Source organism: Rhinatrema bivittatum, chromosome 18 (genome assembly GCF_901001135.1).
Source record: "Rhinatrema bivittatum chromosome 18, aRhiBiv1.1, whole genome shotgun sequence".
In the NCBI taxonomy this organism is placed as follows: domain Eukaryota; kingdom Metazoa; phylum Chordata; class Amphibia; order Gymnophiona; family Rhinatrematidae; genus Rhinatrema; species Rhinatrema bivittatum.
The window spans coordinates 11,000,827-11,019,888 of record NC_042632.1 but is presented as its reverse complement, the minus strand read 5'-3'; the positions used below and the strand labels follow the sequence as shown (position 1 = coordinate 11,019,888).

Below are 19,062 nucleotides of genomic sequence, written 5' to 3'. Positions count from 1 at the left end.
AGAGTTCATATTCACATGTTTAGCAACCCCAAATGGAGCCACCATTTTGGTTTCTTCATCAGGGTTGAACAGTGCAGATGTGGAACCAGAAAGTTGATTCCATTTGGATTTATTAAATACATAGATTTTTGTTCCGTAAGAGTGCAAGGTCTTTTCTATGGCTCTAAGAAAGCTCATCTTAACAGGATATATTTGAATGCATTGTATCCCAGAAAACAGCCATTATATTACATTATTAATTTTGTGAATTTAGCTCTTTAAAAATAAATCAGCTTGATTTTAAAAAATAGTATGAAATTTGCATAGTGCTTACTGCAAGCATGAATAAACCAGAACAGTGCTTATGCTAAGCAAGAGCACTCTGTCCACTGTAGGCACATTTCATGGGCATATTGCTTTGACATGGTAAAGGCTTACCTTGGAAGTTCGCTGCAGCTGGTCTCCCACATAGGTTTTTCGAAACTGATCCAAAAACCAGAGATTTGCAAGTTCTACTTTTTCATTACCAGACTGTGGCAACCGGGCATCGGTCAGGGCTATCAGCTGGAAAACTCTTGGACAAAAGGAGAAAAATCAAAAGAATCAGGATTTAGAGATCAGATTTCTGTTCCAGTACAGATAAATGCATTTACCTGTATTAAAATTAGTGGGTATGGGGTATGGTGGGTATGGGGAATTTTGATATGTTCTTATTTATATACATGATCACAAGAACATAAGAAATTGCCATGCTGGGTCAGAACAAGGGTCCATCAAGCCCAGCATCCTGTCTCCAACAGAGGCCAAACCAGGCCACAAGAACCTGGCAATTACCCAAACACTAAGAAGATCCCATGCTACTGATGCAATTAATAGCAGTGACTATTCCCTAAGTAAACTTGATTAATAGCAGTTAATGGACTTCTCCTCCAAGAACGTATCCAAACCTTTTTTGAACCCAGTTATACTAACTGCACTAACCACATCCTCTGGCAACAAATTCCAGAGCTTTATTGTGTGTTGAGTGAAAAAGAATTTTCTCCGATTAGTCTTAAATGTGCTACTTGCTAACTTCATGGAATGCCCCCTAGTCATTCTATTATTCGAAACTGTAAATAACCGATTTACATCTACTCGTTCAAGACCTCTCACAATCTTAAAGACCTCTATCATGTTACAAAACATCTCATACAGAATCTTTATACCTACAAGAAAACAGTAATGGGGAAGAACACTAGAAAAATTGTAAGCCTCTTTGCAAGAAAAAACTCAGTTAGGAAGGATCATACAAATGCCGGCTTGAACACTCATGCCAAAGCTTGCTTTTATATTATCACCTAATCCCTATTTTTTAATATTTGCATTTTTTTTAGATTTAAATTTATGTAGGTATACTACAACAAACAACTTAATGCATATAAAACATAAGAACATAAGACTTGCCATACTGAGTCAGACTACAGATCCATCAAGCCTAGTGTTCTGTTTCCAACAGTGGCAAATCCAGGTCACAAGTACCTGGCAGAATCCCAAGAGGTAAATAGATTCCAAGCTGCTTATCCCTGGGATAAGAAGTGGCTTTCTGCAACTCCACCTTATTAATAGTTTGTGAGCTTTTCCTCCAGGAACTTGTCTAAACCTTTTTCAAATGCAGCTACACTAACAGCTTTCATCACATCCTCTGGCAATCAACTGCAAAGCTTATTTATGTGTTGAGTAAAAAAATATTTTCTCTCATTAGTTTTAAGTGTATCACCTTGTAACTTCATTGTGTCTCCCCTGGACTTTGTACTTTTTGAAAGAGTAATAATTGATTAATTAATGTTTACTGGTTCCACTCTACTCATTATTTTATAGACCTCTATCATATCTCCCCTTAGCTGTCTCTTCTCCAAGCTAAACAGTCCTAACCACTTTAGCCTTTCCTCATAGGGGACTTGTTCTATCCCCTTTATCATTTTTGGTTGCCATTCTCTGTCCCTTTTCTAATTCAGAAAAATCTTTTTTGAGATATAATGAACAGAACTACACACAATATTCAAAATGAAGTCGCACAATGGAGCAATATAGAGGCATTATTACATTGGTTTATTCTCCATTCCTTTCCTAGTAATTCCTAGCATTCTATTTATTTTCTTAGCTGCTGCTGCACACTGAGCAGAAGATTTCAACGTATTATCAACATTGACACCTAGATTATTTTCCCGGATGGCGACTCCTAATGTGGAACCTTGCATTGTGTAGCTATAATGAGAAATTACTACTTATCTGATAATTTCCTTTTTGTTAGCACAGTCAGATGAATCCAGAACAAGTGGGTTATGCACCCCTACCAGCAGATAGAGATGGAGCAAACTGACATCACAGTACATATGCCCCTGCAGTGACATCAGCCTGACATTAATGTCTTCAAAAGCAACTGTGGATAGACCAGCAAAAATCTTGATTAAAAACAGATAACCATTTCAATAAGCCAACAGGAAACACTGAGCTCAGACAAGAACGTAATAACACTAGTTTAGGGACTGGAGTAACACTTAGGCATACGGATCAATATGCAATCATTTGACAGGCAAAGGAGGGAAACTGGATTCATCTGTCCTAAAGAAAAGGAAATTATCAGGTAAGTAGTAATTTCTTATTTCTTAGCGTCCAGTCAGATGAATCCAGAACAAGTGGGATGTACCCAAGCTACTCCCGAATAGGGCGAGAGGCTGCATGGTCCAGTCTATCCCGCACGTGCAAAGACCGCATCCTTCTGGGCCTGCACATCCAGATGATAATACCAGGAAAGGTTTGTAAGGAGGGCCATATCGCAGCTCGGCAAATGTCGACAGGGGCAACAATCTAACTTCTGGGCCCATGACACTTTTCGAGCCCTAGTGGCATGAACCCTAATCTGACTAGGTAACAGTTTCCCAGCATCCATGTATGCAGCCCTGACTACCTTCTTAATCCAGCGAGCTATCATAGCCCGCGAAGCCGGATCTCCCTGTCTAGTATTGCCATGAAGAACAAACAGGCGATCCAACTTCTGGAAAAGCTTAGAAACCTCCAGATACCTGACAATGTATCTCTTGACATCCAAGGGTCACAACAGATGATACTCCTCTGCATCTCTGTCCACAGACAGCAAGGAGATGGACTGTTTCAAGTGAAACTCAGTGACCACCTTCGGTAAAAAGGAAGGAACAGTATATGCAGCTGTACAGCTACTGGAGTCACCTGAAGGAATGGCTCACAGTAAGACAAGACCTACAATTCGGAAACCCTAAGCACAGAGCAAATTGAGACAAAGAACACAGTTTTCAAGGTCTGGGTACACAGTGGTCTAAACACAGGGCCTGCCAAGAAAACCAATACCAATTAAGTCTTTTAAAGGGGCACCGGAAACAGCAAGGGAGGATAAAAATGGTTTACTCCTTTCAGAAAATGGCCATATCAGGATGAACAGTCAAGTAACCACCATTTACCTGACCCCTGACACAGGTGAGAGCTGCTACTTACACCTTTAAGGACATGAGAGCCAAGTCTTAATTCAAGCCATCCTGCAAAAATTCCAAAATGAGCGGAATCTTGAACATAAGAACTTGCCATGCTGGGTCAGACAAAGGGTCCATCAAGCCCAGCATCCTGTTTCCAACAGAGGCCAAACCAGGCCACAAGAACCTGGCAATTACCCAAACACCAAGAAGATCCCATGCTACTGATGCAATTAAAAGCAATGGCTATTCCCCAAGTAAACTTAATTAATAGCAGTTAATGGACTTCTCCTCCAAGAACTTATCCAAGCCTTTTTTTAACCCAGCTACACTAAGTGCACTAACCACATCCTCTGGCAACAAATTCCAGAGCTTAATTGTGAGTTCAGTGAAAAAGAATTTTCTCCAATGAGTCTTAAATGTGCTACTAACTTCATGGAATGCCCCCTAGTCCTTATCTGAAAGTGTAAATTACCGATTCACATCTACTCGTTCAAGACCGCTCATGATCTTAAAGACCTCTATCATATCCCTCTCAGCGTTCTCCAAGCTGAACAGCCCTAACCTCTTTAGTCTTTCCTCGTAGGGGAGCTGTTCCATCCCCTTTATCATTTTGGTTGCCCTTCTCTGTACCTTCTCCATCGTAATTATATCTTTTTTGAGATGCGGTGAACAGAATTGTACACAGTATTCAAGATGCGGAGCGATACAGAGGCATTATGACATTATCCGTTTTATTAACCATTCCTTTCCTAATAATTCCTAACATTCTGTTTGCTTTTTTGACTGCTGCAGCACATTGAGACGACGATTTCAAAGTATTATCCACTATGATGCCTAGATCTTTTTCTAATAGCTCCTAGTATGGAACCTAACATCGTGTAACTACAGCAAGGGTTATTTTTCCCTAAATACAACACCTTGCACTTGTCCACATTAAATTTCATCTGCCATTTGGATGCCCAATCTTCCAGTCTTGCAAGGTCCTCCTGTAATCCGCTTGTGATTTAACTACTCTGAATAATTTTGTATCATCCGCAAATTTGATAATCTCACTCGTCGTATTCCTTTTCCAGATCATTTATATGTATATATATATATATATATATATATATATATATATATATTGAAAAGCACCGGTCCAAGTACAGAACCCTAAGGCACTCTACTGTTTATCCTTTTCCACTGAGAAACTTGACCATTTAATCCTACTCTCTGTTTCCCATCTTTTAACCAGTTTGTAATCCACGAAAGGACATTGCTTCCTATCCCATGACTTTTTAGTTTTCTTAGAAGCCTTTTATGAGGGACTCTGGCAAACGCCTTCTGAAAATCCAGATACACTACATCTACCGGTTCACCTTTATCCACATGTTTATTAAACCCTTCAAAAAAATGAAGCAGATTTGTTAGGCAAGACTTCCCTTGGGTAAATCCATGTTGACTGTGTTCCATTAAACCCTGTCTTTCTATCTGCTCCACAATTTTGATCTTTAGAATATTTTCCACTATTTTTTCCTGGCACTGAAGACAGGCTCACTGTTCTATAGTTACTCGGATTGCTCCTGGAGCCCTTTTTAAATATTGGCCACCCTCCAGTCTTCAGGTACAATGGATGATTTTAATGATAGGTTACAAATTTTAACTAATAGATCAGAAATGTCATTTTTGAGATCCTTCAGTACCCTAGGATGCATACCATCCAGTCCAGGTGATTTGCTACTCTTTAGTTTGTCAATCTGGTCTACTACATCTTCCAGGTTCACAGTGATTTGCTTCAGTTCGTCTGACTCATCACCCTTGAAAACCATCTCAGGAACTGGTATCTCACCAACATCCTCATTAGTAAACATGGAAGCAAAGAATTCATTTAGTCTTTCTACAATGGCCTTATCTTCCCTAAGAGCCCCCTTAACCCCTCTGTCATTTAATGGTCCAGCCAACTCCCTCAAAGATTTCTTGCTTCAGATATATTTAAAAAAAATGTTATTATGAGTTTTTGCCTCTATGGCCAAATTCATTTCAAATTCTCTCTTCGCCTGTCTTATCAATGTTTTATACTTAACTTGACAATGCTTATATTTTATCCTATTTTCTTCAGATGGATCCTTCTTCCAGATCCTTCTGGCCAGACCTAGCGAGACCTAGCGAGAGTGGCTCAGCGCTTTCTTTCTTGCCCACTGAGTGTTCCCAGTGAAAGAATGTTTTCCATGACAGTAGGCATCATAAGCCCTCATTGCTTCAGGCGGTCACCACACTTGATGGAGAAGCTAGTGTTCCTTAAAATTAATCTGCCCTTGCTTCGCTTTCCAGATTTGCCATGCAAGTGGCAAGATGAATAAAAGCAACTTAAAGGCTGCTCTGCTTTTCTTCCTGCAGTGCCTTGATAACAGCAATGGGGACTACAAACAGCATCCAGCGAGTGTGAATGACTGCATCTGCCTGCTCTGTCCCCAACACCAGTAGTCGGACCACACTTCAACAACCACATTACTGTTGCACCCCAGCCCAGAGATCCCAGATCGAGGGCTGAAACACATGCAAAGCTGAGTCCTACTGTATCCCCAACACAGCTGATTGGGCCACACTTCAACAACCACACTGCTTCTGCTGCTGCCCAGGCCAGAGATGCCAGATCAAGGGCTGGAACACATGTAATACTGCTTTGTTCCCAACATTGCCAGTTGGGCCACACTGCTGTTGCCTCCCCAGCCCAGAAGGCCAATCCACGGCCACAACACTTGCAATGCTGAGTCCTCCTGTGCTCCCCAACACTACCAGTTGGGCCATACATCTCCTGCTTCCTCCTGCCATATCTCCAAAATCAGCACAGGGGCCAACATGCACTGACTCAATCCATCTGCCTTGCCCCATACCACCATCACAGAAGTCAACATGCACTGTAACAATCTGCCTGCATGAAGGCTTGTCCCCATCCAGCAATCTGGGGCCTGTCATTCCATGCTGCTCCCAGACTTGCCACTATCCACCAATCTAAGGCCTGTTACTCCATGCTGCCTCCTGATTTGTCCCCATCCACTAAACTGGGGTCTGGCTCAGCTTACTTCCTACTGACATGTCCCTTCCCCAACACTGGGTTATCAATCCTGCTTCCTCCTTCAACAATAGGGCCTGATTCAACTTACTTCCTCCAGACATGTCCTCAACAACAACTCTGGGGCATCAATCCTCCTGCTTCCTCCCAACACATCCCCTTCAACAACAGTGGGGTCTGACTCAGCTTACTTTCTCCTGACACATCCCCAACACTGGGGCGTCAAGATTCCTGCTTCCTCCTGATATGTCCCCCAACAACACTATAGGAGTCAGTCACCACATCCTGTGGCAGTCTTACACTGCCATACAACTCACACAATGGCTTTTCTGTCGAGCCTTTCCCTGTTCCTAAGCCAATAGCTTGACTTAGAATTGTTCCAAACTCTACTGTGATTAAACAAGCACTAAGTACTCATATACGTTATAACGTGGTAGGCTCGTTTTGCCTCCCTCCCACACCATCTCCTGTAAAAAGTTAATTATCTCTGTTCTCCCCTCTTTATTTCCTATCCCCAGATTTTGCGCCCCTGTTACAATCTAACTTTTTTGCTTCTTCAATCTGTGTCTCTTGTTATTTGGTTACGGTTAACCGCTTAGTTCGATGTAAACCGAGTTGATTTGATTTGTATCAAGAAAGTCGGTATATAAAAGCCTCAAATAAATAAATAAATAAATACACACACCTTAGAGGTTTGATAGATCTTCTGTCTGCCTGCCTTGTTCCAAGCACAACTGCAGGGTCATGACTCCACAGAGTTCCTTTGCATGCTTGTACTACCATTGAGACATGACTCTGCTGAGATCCTATACCTCCTTTTCTATAAATGAAACCTCTGAGGCATGATTCCGCTGATTTCCTCTACATCCTTTTCCCCAAAGGCCACCTCTGAGGCATGACTCCATTGACTTCCCCTGCCTGCTTCAACCCAAACAGTTGTTGAGGAGAAAGAGACAAGGAAAGAGTGGAGTCATGCATGAGTGGTGGTATTAACCTAACACCACCACTGAGGTATGATCCCACAGACCTCCCCTGCCTGCTTCGCACCAAACAGCTGTTGAGGCGAAGTGAGCAGGGGAAGTCAGTGGAATCAGGCCTCAGTGGTGGTGTATGCCAAACACCACTGGGGCATGACTCCACTGAGATGCTCTTCTTCTTTTTCCCCAAATGCAATCTCCAAGGCTCCACTGAGTTCCCCTTCCTCCTTTTCCCCAAAAGCCACCTCAGAGGCATGAATCTGCTGAGTTCCTCTGCCTCTTTTGCCCCAAATGCCACCACTGAGGCATGATTCTACTGACCCCCCCTCCCACCACCACCACCTGCTTCGCTCCAAACAGTTGAGGCGAAGCAGGTAGGGGAGTTCAGTGGGATCATACCTCAGTGGTGGTGTTTGCCAAATACCATTATTGAGGCATAACTCCACTGACTTCCCCTACCTACTCAACCCAAATAGTTGATGAGGAGAAGCAGGCAAGGGGAAACAGGAGAATCATGCTTCAGTGGTGGTATCTGGCAAATACCACCACTGAGGTATGATCCCATTGACCTCATTTGTCTGTTAATACTCCAAACAGTTGCTGAGGTGAGGCAGGCAGGGGAGGGTCAGCGGAATCAGGCCTCAGTGGTAGTGTTTTCCAAAAACCAACGATGAGTCCACTGAGATCCTGTCTCTTCTCCAAATACCACCACTTAAGAATTACTTATCCTTTATCAGCCTGTCTTCCTCTAACCCTAACCACTGAGGCCCATCACTTAGAGCTACAGCATGCCATGTTCCAATTACCACCGAGGCTTGTCACAACTAAGGCATGCCATTTTCAAACTCTAACCACTGTGGCCCGACACTTATAGCTAGGGCATGCTATGTCCCAACCATTACCATCGATGCCTGCCACTTACAACTACAGCATGCCTTAGAAACACAGAAACATAGAAATGATGGCAGAAGAAGACCAAACGGCCCATCCAGTCTGCCCAGCCCATCTAGTCTGCCCAGCAAGCTTTCACATCTATTTTTTTTTCTCATACTTATCTGTTACTCTTGGCCCTTATTAGTAACTTTTTGGTTCTAGTTACCTTCCACCCCCGCCATTGATGTAGAGAGCAGTGCTGGAGCTGCATCTAAGTGAAGTATCTAGCTTAATTGGTTAGGGGTAGTAACTGCTGCAATAAGCAAGCTACTCTCACGCTTGTTTACCCAGCTTGTGCAATTCAGTCCTTGTTCGTTGTCTGAATATAAATCCTCTTTTCTTTATTCCCCGCTACCGTTGAAGCAGTGAACTGCGCTGGATATGCATTGAAAGTGAAGTATCAGTCTTTCCCCCCTGCCTTTGAAGCAGAGAGCTATGCTGGATATGCATTGAAAGTGAAGTAAGACTTATTTGGTTTGGGGTAGTAACCGCCGCAACAAGCAAGCTACTCCCCTGCTTTTCTGTGAATGCAAATCCTTTTTGCCACATTTTCTCTTGCCGCTGAAGCATAGAGCAATGTTGGAGTCGCATTGACAGTGAGTATGTTTATTGAATAAGGGTATTAATCTCCAGATAGTAGCTGTCATTCCTACAAGCCACCCCCCATGCCTCTTCTCTTCATTCACATCCTCTAGACTTTATGGATCCACAGTATTTATCCCACGCCCCTTTGAAATCCTTCAGAGTTTTGATCTTCACCACTTCCTCTAGAAGGGCGTTCCAGGCATCCACCACCCTCTCTGTGAAGAAATACTTCCTGACATTGGTTCTGAGTCTTCCTCCTTGGAGCTTCAAATTGTGACCCCTGGTTCTACTGATTTTTTTCCAATGGAAAGGGTTTGTCATTGTCTTTGGATCATTAAAACTTTTCAAGTATCTGAAAGTCTGTATCATATCATATCTGCTCCTCCTTTCCTCCAGGGTGTACATATTTAGATTCTTCAATCTCTCCTCATAAGTCTTTCGATGACGACCCTCCACTTTTTTGGTCATCCTTCTCTGGACCGCCTCCATCCTTGTCTCTGTCCATTCGGAGATACAGTCTCCAGAACTGAGCACAGTACTCCAGGTGAGGCCTCACCAAGGACCTGTAAAAGGGGATAATCACTTCCCTTTTCTTACTCGATATTCCTCTATGCAGCCCAGTATTCTTATGGCTTTAGCTATCGCTTTGTCAGATTGTTTTGCCGACTTCAGATCGTTAGACACTATCACCCCAAGGTCTCTCTGGTTTTTCATTTTTCCTTGTTGCTCACTGTCTCATCCAACTGTGTTACATCATCACCCTTCATTCTCTCCCTTACATTAATTCTTTTGTTTCTTTAACCACTTTCCTCTTCCTTCCTTCTTCATTCCCATTTTCCAATGTCTATTCATGTTAAAATAAGGAGATAAAATTATACAGTCATGTCAAGGATTTGAAAACTTGTGTTAGGCATTTACTTGGAATTCACCTGATCACTGTAGGTTTTATCTTTATACCTACCTACAAGATAATTCTCCATCCATGGCGTCATGCTCATCAGTACTGGTATATGTTAATCTTCCTCCAATAACAGTGCCTACAAGGTATATCAGCCAAGCCAGACGCCCTAATGTTACAGAAGGAAAGCAAAGAATTACGGCACATAGGTATTTCATAAGGGTATACACATTTTTACAATATGAAGTGGAAACAGCTTTGGTTCTTCTGCCCACTGTATTATACAAGGATTATCACTTGGCTGCTTTACAATAAGTAACTCACCAATCCTGAAAGCATATGCCAAAAGAAGTTTTGTTATTGCATTATATCTGCTTCTTTAGAATTATTTAAAAAAAAAAAAAAAGCAAGCTAAACAATGGTGGCAGACATAGTTGGAGGCACTGAGTTTATGAGCAAGATATGGAGGTCAATGAATAGTAATCCAGCTGAAGAAAAGTTAAGCAAGCTACAGCTACCTAGGACAGTGTGGATAAATGAGAGCAGTACAAGAGAAGAAACTGCACCAAATAAAATGGCATAAATGTTAGTCAATGCTAGAACAATTAAAGTAGAGAGCATGTACCAGCAGGATAAGAACAGTTCAGCAATCTAACCAAGATCATTAGTTTAGTCATACAAAGTCAATCACTGAGGAGGGTTTGGCTGTCATTTGAAAATACTAACAGGCCGATACAGTACAGCGTACGCCAGTGGAGCGCACTGTTAGCCCAGGTTTGGACAAGCGTTTGACGCGCTAGCTTTATCCCTTATACAGTAAGGGGTAATAGAGCATCGAAAATGCGCATCCAACCCCCCCCGCCCGCGACATGCAAATGCATGTTGATGGCTCTATTAGTTATTCCCGTGTGATACAGAAAGTAAAATGTGCATCCAAGCCGCACATTTTACTTTCAGAAATTAATGCCTGCCCAAAGGCTGGCATTAATTTCTGCCGGCGCCAGGGAAGTGTACAGAAAAGCAGAAAAAACTGCTTTTCTGTACACCCTCCGACTTAATATCATAGCGATATTAAGTCGGAGGCCCCAAAAATAAAAAAAAAAAGTGGAGAAATTACTTACCTGATAATTTCGTTTTCCTTAGTGTAGACAGATGGACTCAGGACCAATGGGTATAATGTACTCCCGTTAGCAGTTGGAGACGATCAGATTTCAATCTGACGTCAGCCCCTAGTACATATACCCCTGCAGGAAGTGCAGCTCTTCAGTATTCTCCTCGAAAAGCATTGTGGATATATGTGTGACTGACTGATTGATTAACTTAATAATTTGGTTAACTTGGATAACTTCATAACTTGATTAACTTGAACTGGTTGATTGACTATAGCTGGAGACCGCAGTGTACTCAACCGGAAAGTGTCGACACCCGGCAGGGTGGATGCCCTAGGTAAATGACAAACATGGCTTACCCTTGAACATTTGAGGGCCCTGCGTGACGGCAGCCAAGGGTGGGATGCTGAGTCCATAATTTCTCCATTTCCTAGCGTGTAGCAGATGGACTCAGGACTAATGGGATGTATAAAAGCTACTCCCGATCCAGGTGGGAGGCTGCCCGTGACCCACTTAGTATTGCCCTTGCAAATGCTGTGTCCTCCCGAGCCTGAACATCCAGACGGTAGAATCTGGAGAAGGTATGGATGCAGGGCCATGTAGCTGCCCTGCAGATCTCGGCAGGTGACAGCATTTTAGTTTCTGCCCATGATACTGCCTGGGCTCTGGTAGAGTGGGCCTTGACCTGTAGAGGTGGTGGCTTGCCAGCTTCTACGTAGGCCGTCATGATGACTTCCTTGATCCAGCGGGTGATGGTTGCCCGTGAGGCCGCTTCCCCTTGTTCCTTTCCTCAGTCAAGAACGAAAAGGTGGTCCGTTTTTCGTACGGGCTCGGACAATGCCAGGTATCTGGATAGGAGTCTGCCGATGTCGAGGTGGCGGAGACTACGGGCTTCTTCCGAATTCTTCCGGGCATCCGTCGTTGGTAGCGAGATGGTCTGGTTAAGGTGGCAGTGAGAGACCACTTTGGGGAGGAAGGAGGGGACTGTGTGTAGTTGGATGGACCCTGGGGTGAGCCTGAGGAACGGCTCACGGCAGGACAGTGCTTGTAGTTCCGATATGTGGCGGGCTGAACACACCGCCAGCAGAAACACAGTCTTCAAGGTTAACAGGCGAAGGGACAGGCCTCGTAGGGGTCTGAAGGTGGTTCCCGCTAGGAAGTCCAAAACGAGATTGAGATTCCACAGAGGTACCGGCCACTTTAGTGGTGGGCGAATGTGTTTGACTCCTTTCAGGAAGAGTGACACGTCCGGGTGAGAGCCTATGCTGTCTCTCTCGCTTTTGGAGCCGTAGCATGACAGGGCCGCCACCCGTACCTTGATGGAGTTGAGGGACAGGCCCTTCTGTAGTCCGTTCTGTAAGAACTCCAAGATCACGGGGATAGTGAATGAGCGTGGTTTGATGTTGTGGTCTTCGCACCAGGCTTCAAATGCTCTCCAGATCCTTATGTGTGTTAGTGATGTAGAGAACTTGCGTGCTCGTAGGAGGGTGTCGATTACCGCCCCTGAATATCCGTTCTTTCTCAGGCGAGCCCTCTCAATGGCCAGACCGTAAGAGAAAATTGAGCTGGGTCCTCGTGGAGGATCGGACCTTGTTGTAGCAGGTCCCTGTGTGGGAGCAGGGGTAGAGGGTTCCCTGCCAGCAGTCTTCTCATGTCTGCGCACCAGGGTCTTCTTGGCCAGTCCGGAGCCACCAGAAGAACTAGTCCCTTGTGTAGGTGTATCTTGTGAATGATTGCGCCCAGTAGGGGCCACGGTGGGAAGGCATATAGTAGGGTCCCTGGGGGCCAGGGCTGTACCAGAGCATAGATCCCTTGGGACTGTGGTTCCCGCCTGCGGTTGAAGTATCTGGATACTTGGGCGTTGGATCTGTTTGCCAGAAGGTCCGTGTCCGGTGTCCCCCACCGATCCAGTATTATCTTGAAGGCTGTGGGTGACAGCCTCCATTCTCCTGGGTCTAGACTTTCCCTGCTGAGGAAGTCTGCCGTGATGTTGTCTTTCCAGGCTATGTGGACAGCGGAGATCTCCTGGAGGTTTGCTTCCGCCCACGCCATCAGGGGGTCTATTTCTAGGGACACCTGTTGGCTTCTGGTTCCCCCCTGCCGGTTGATGTAGGCCACTGTTGTGGCGTTGTCAGACATTACTCTGACAGCTTTGTTTCGAAGTTTGTGGACAAACAGCATGCAGGCTAGTCTGACTGCTCGCGCTTCTAGGCGGTTGATGTTCCAACCCGCTTCTTCTGCGTTCCACTGCCCTTGGGCGGTTAGCTCCTCGCAGTGTGCTCCCCATCCTCGTAGACTGGCATCTGTGGTGAGTAGAGTCCAGGTTGGGGAGGAGAGACTTGATCCCCGGCTCATGTGGCTGGTCTGCAGCCACCATTGTAGCTGGGTCCGAACTCTGCCTGGGAGTGATAGACGTACGGTGTTGTTCTGGGACCGTGGGCTCCACCGTGATAGGAGTGAGCGCTGTAGGGGTCTCATGTGTGCTCGCGCCCAAGGCACAACTTCCAGTGTGGATGCCATCAGCGAGAGGACTTGCAGGTAATCCCATGCTGTGGGGAGAGGGTCATCCAGCAAGGTTTGTAGCCGGTTCCACAATTTTGATCTCCTTGTGGGGGTCAGGCTGACCTTGTCCTCCTTGGTGTCGAATCGGACTCCTAGGTACTCCAGCGACTGTGAGGGCTGTAGGGAGCTTTTGTTTGTGTTGACTACCCATCCTAGGCTTTCCAGTAGAGTTCTGACTCTGCTGGTTGCTTGGCGGCTTTCCTCCGGTTACTTTGCTCTGATCAGCCAATCGTCCAGTAGGGGTGAACAAGGATTCCTTCCTTCCTCAGTGTTGCCGCCACCACCACTATTACCTTGGTGAACGTCCGGGGTGCTGTGGCTAACCCTAAGGGTAGTGCCCGGAACTGGTAGTGACGGTTCAGGACTTTGAAGCGTAGGTAGCGCTGATGTTCCTGATGAATGGGGATGTGCAGATAGGCCTCCGAAAGATCCAGGGATGTGAGAAACTTTCCTGGTTGTATCGCTCTTATAACGGATCGTAGGGTTTCCATGCGGAAGCGAGGGATCCTGAGGTGGCGGTTGACCGACTTGAGATCCAGGATGGGCCTGAATGTTCCCTCTTTCTTGGGAACGATAAAATAATTGGAATAATGGCCAGTATTTATTTCCTGTGTAGGTACTGGTGTTATGGCCTCGAGTGCCAGTAGTCTGGACAGTGTAGCTTCCACCGCCGCCCTCTTGGAGGGGTCGTGGCAGGGGGACTCCACGTACTTGTCCAGAGGGGTTCGTAGGAAATCCAGGTAGTACTCCTCCCGAATGATGGCTAGGACCCACTTGTCCGAGGTTATCTCGACCCATCTGTGGTAGAATAGGGCTAATCTGCCCCCTATGGCTTCTTCCCTTGGATGGGTCGGCTGAATCTCATTGTGGAGTGCGGCTGGGGCCTGTACCCAAGCTGGCTCCCCTTTTGTTGTGCTTGGTCAGAAAGGCCTGCTTCCTGCCCGTAGGGTGGGGGCACTTGATAGTTGTTCCTGTTAAGGATTGAAGCGCTGCGAACGTCTGCCCCTGGAGGACCTGGGGAACGAACGCTGATTTCTCTTTGTCTTATCTTCCGGTAGTCGCGGCAATGGGGACTCGCCCCATTTGTCAGCCGGTTTCTCTAGTTCGCTGCCAAACAGGAGGGATCCTTTGAAGGGCATCCTTGTGAGGCACGTTTTGGAAGATGCATCGGCTGACCAGCTTCGGAGCCAGAGTTGTCTCCTGGCAGCCACCGCAGAGGACACTCCTCTGGCTGCTGTGCGCACTAGGTCGGAGGCAGAGTCCGCTAGGAATGATATCGCTGGTTCCATGTCTTCTCCCCGGGGTGTTGTTCCTGGATTGTGATAGGCAGGCACGTGTCACCACGGTACAGCAGGCCGCAATTTGTAGAGACATAGCGGCGACGTCAAATGATTGAGGATGGACTCCAGACGTCGGTCATGAGCATCTTTGAGCGCAGCTCCTCCCTCCACTGGGATAGTGGTGCGCCTAGAGACCGCGAAGATCATAGCATCCACTTTTGGGCATGCAAGAAGATCTTTGGTTGCTGGGTCCAGGGCCGCCAAGGCTCGTCCCCCTTTGAATGCAGATTACGGAGCATTCCATTCCACGTCAATCAGCTGCTGCGCTGCTTGTAACAGGGGGAAATGGCGAGAAGTCTGTCGAAGACCCTCCAGCAGGGGATTCGATTTCGGTTCCCCCGAAGTACCTGGGCCCGGGATAGCGAGCTCCGTCAGTCATTGATTGACCAGGTCCGGGAGCTCGTCCTTTGTGAAGAAGCGTCTCATGGTTCGGTGCGGCTCTGTTCCCAGGGGGAGCTCCCCTTCTTCTAGGGGTTCGGCTTCTTCCTCAGAGGTGTCAGAGTCCCCGTAGGCGGGGCTTCTGGGTAATGGGAGCCTGTGCCTAGGTCTTGAGGGGCCTGGAGCATGTGGGTCCTCCGGTGGAGCATGTGGTTGGCCATCCAGAGGTTCAGTTTGCATCTGAACAAAGGCTGAATCCCCTTGAAAAACTCCACCCATGATATGGACGCCGGGTCAAAGCCGAGAGGCATTGGATCCTTGGGGGTCCCCGTCTGTGGGGGGGTCCTCCTGGCTAGGTCCAGGGTGCCCCTTGAGGAGCTGGAACTTGGCCCTGAGTGGGACTGGCCCTGTGCTGGATCTCCCAGGGCCTCCTCGCACTGTGTGCACAGGGCATCGGCCTCCTTGCTTTGTGCGGCTCTGTTGTGGCATGTCGGGCAGAGGCCTTGCACTTTAATTTCTGTTCCTGGGGGTACCATGGTTGTCGGTGTGTAAATCTTATGCGCTCCAGTGCGCTTAGGTTGAGCGTGTAAGTTGTGCGCGCGGCTGTGCTGTAGATATGCGCTCGGCTATGTGCGCGCAAGTTATGCGAGCGTAAGTCTATGCGCACAAGTGCTTTGTGTGCCTGGCTCAGGGATGTGCGCTCGGAGGCGAACGGCGCAGCGAGTAGGCCAAGATGGCGACAGCGAGCACACGGGCAATATGGCGACCCCCTCGGAGAGTCTCCACGTGGGCAGACTCTTGCAATAACCGGGGCCTGGCCCTGCTAGGGCGGATCAACCCGGTGGCACTGGTCCCGGTCAGTGACCTGTGCTCGTCCTCGACCCTCGGAGACCGGATTCGAGCAGAAGATTTCTACCTTACCTTGTCTTCGGCGCTTCCCGGTTTCGTCCCGGGCGGTCTACGGCTACGGGGGGGGGGGGGGGGGGGGGAAGAGAGGGCAAATACCTTCACTGCCGCACTCGAGGGTGCACCCACTGCCTCTCAGCCATGCCCGAAGGATCGGGGGCTAGGTCCTCGCCGCGATTCGGTCGCCGGACCGAGGCTCACCTCCGAGGGACCACGGAAATCACCTCGGGAATCTCAACTGGGGGAGGGATCCGAGGGTATCACCGCAGGAGAGCGGGGCTCATCTTCAGGTAGGTATTTTCTTCTTTCAATTTTGGGTTTTCTTCTTTAAATTTGATCTAATGCTTGAGAGCGTTCAGAAAGTCCCTAACTGCTATGGAGACGGAAAATACTGAAGACCTGCACTTCCTGCAGGGGTATATGTACTAGGGGCTGACGTCAGATTGAAATCTGAGCCGTCTCCAACTGCTAACGAGTACACTATATCCATTAGTCCTGAGTCCATCTGCTACACGCTAGGAAATAAAAAAAAATTAAAATTAAAATTAAAAATCGGCCCGCGGCCCGGAAGACGGACGCTCAATTATGCCGGTGTGCGTTTCTGAACTCATGGCTGTCAGCGGGTTTGAGAACAGACGCCAGCAAAATTGAGCGTCGGCTGTCAAACCCGCTGACAGCCGCCGCTCTTGTCAAAAAGAAGGCGCTAGGGACGTGCTAGTGTCCCTAGCGCCTCCTTTTACCGCGGGCCCTAATTTGCATAGGCCACCCTCCTGAATCGCGCGCCCAGGAGAGTGGCCTGGGCGCTCGCCCACTCTCCCGCATGTTTTTCTGTATCGGCCTGTATGGGCTTCATATATGAAGCATTTCTGACACTACACCAGTATGGGAGACCACCTTTGTCCCTTTGTCCCCTATATAGGTGCCATTAATCTATAAAGCAATTCAATTTTAATAAATATTTGCACTACACAACCCAGAAACAGTATTCTATAAACATGTAACTATCGTGGTAATACCATGTTATCTCACTTTGGTATGGGTTCCTATCTCATTGCTCATTCTAGAATCCATATTCTGGGTACAGTTACACCAAGGATATAATATGGTTAGAAAAATTAAAAGGTTTTATTTTTATGATGTGATTTCCAGATAAAAGTACTGACATGACCTTGCACACTTTAAAAATCAAATATAGAGTCTGATTCACTAAGCATTTTTCCCCACAAGACACAGAATGAAAGAAAAATCGCAGTGAATCTGGTCCATAATTGTATTGATTTTCTTGACATAAATCAAGAAAATCAATACAATTGTGAAGGGGTATATAGACTAGAATCCTGGAACATATTAAAGGATCAGAAATCTATCCTGGTCTACCTTAAATACCCAGTGAACCAATCAAGGGCCACCCTAGGGGTTCACAGGAGTTGCCACTGGCCCTTCAGCCATACCTTGAAGATCAGTGAAATAGAAGTATGTCTTGCCTTTCTGCAGGAAGTTTAATATTACAATGTTCTGTGAGTGTTTTAAAGTTAAGCAATATTACTGATCAGGAATCAAAACTAAGATTTTAAAACATATGCTTTGTAAGGGAGGAAACCAGTGTAATTTCTGTAAAAAATGCCTTCAGCAATAGAAGAAACACCGATGAGAGACCCGATGGCAAGCCCCGCCCCCTGACATCATCAGACTCAACTAGGGGCAGTTAAATGGCGTGATGCCATTGGGCATCACGCGCCGTGTGCCGAAGAGGCGCGACAAAGGGGTACTCCCCTTTGTGCAACCCACAGTGCTAGAGCTAGTTAAAAAAAACTCTACAAACGTAAGTCTCTCGCTGCTAACTATCATATTTGTGTAATATCTTGAATCGTGCATTCACTAGTGCATCTTCTAGTTATTATCTTCCTAATCGGATGTCTCTTGTTGTTTGGTTTATTATGCTTCTTGTTATACCTTTTGCTCAACTGTTAAGAATTTTTGATTATGATAGTTTTATTATTTTGTAATCACTCAGCGTCAGGTACAAAAACTTAGATTGTAAGCCCTTTAGGGGATAGGGAAATACCTTCTGTACCTTATTGTAAACTGATGTGATATCTCATTGAACGTCGGTATATAAAAATCATAAATAAATAAATAAAACAGGGCTAAAGGTTGTCTTCTCAAGACTATACAAGAAGCAGTATTCTGCAAAACATGTAAAGTGTGAGGACGAGAAGCTGGGAGACTAATATAAACCCATTACAGTAATCGATAGAAGATAAAAACATCTAATATATATCGCATGTCGTAATGTATGCAATTTATAAAACCCTGATTTTAAAACTGATTTCAATTGAAGCTCAAAAGTTAACTGGAAATAAAGTATTCCCAAATTTCTAACCACCGGTTTAATGGGAACCATGATCCAATTAACCATAATTGAGAATGATACAAAGTCAAGAGAAGGACTACTTTTAGGGGAAAAACAAAGCAGTTTTAGACAAATTCAAAAACAAATTATTCTCTACCATCCAAAGATTAATAGTAGAAGGATATTTGGAAATATAGTTAACAGTCACAGGTAACTAATCCATTATGGGAAAATAAAGCTGGATATCATCAGTACAGACCCCAAATTCAACAGAGGGGAAGTAAATATACATACATAGTAATGACTGCAGAAAAAGACCATTTGATACATCCAGTCTGCCCACCACGTTTCTTATGGTAGTTACTGCCACTCCAAGCAGGTTAACCCCATGTTTCTGTTAAGGGTAGTAACTGCTGTTCCATGCAGTTGCCCAAGCCTAATAGAAACATAGAAATGACAGCAGAAAAGGACCAACAGTCCAACCAGTCTGAACAGCAAGTTTATG

The 19,062-nt window shown here is 45.8% G+C and overlaps 1 protein-coding gene across 3 annotated transcripts in view; it reads right to left on the bottom strand.

The window, feature by feature from the left end:
* The window catches only part of RANBP17 (RAN binding protein 17), a 1,033,051-nt gene that overhangs the window by 778,241 nt on the left and 235,748 nt on the right, over positions 1–19,062 (bottom strand). For all 3 annotated transcript variants that reach the window (XM_029583607.1, XM_029583608.1, XM_029583606.1), the window contains exons 13-14: positions 9,973–10,078; positions 418–553 (exon numbers count right to left, since the gene is read on the bottom strand). In XM_029583607.1, the coding sequence (XP_029439467.1) occupies positions 418–553; positions 9,973–10,078 (242 nt within the window). The remainder of the gene's footprint in view (positions 1–417; positions 554–9,972; positions 10,079–19,062) is intronic.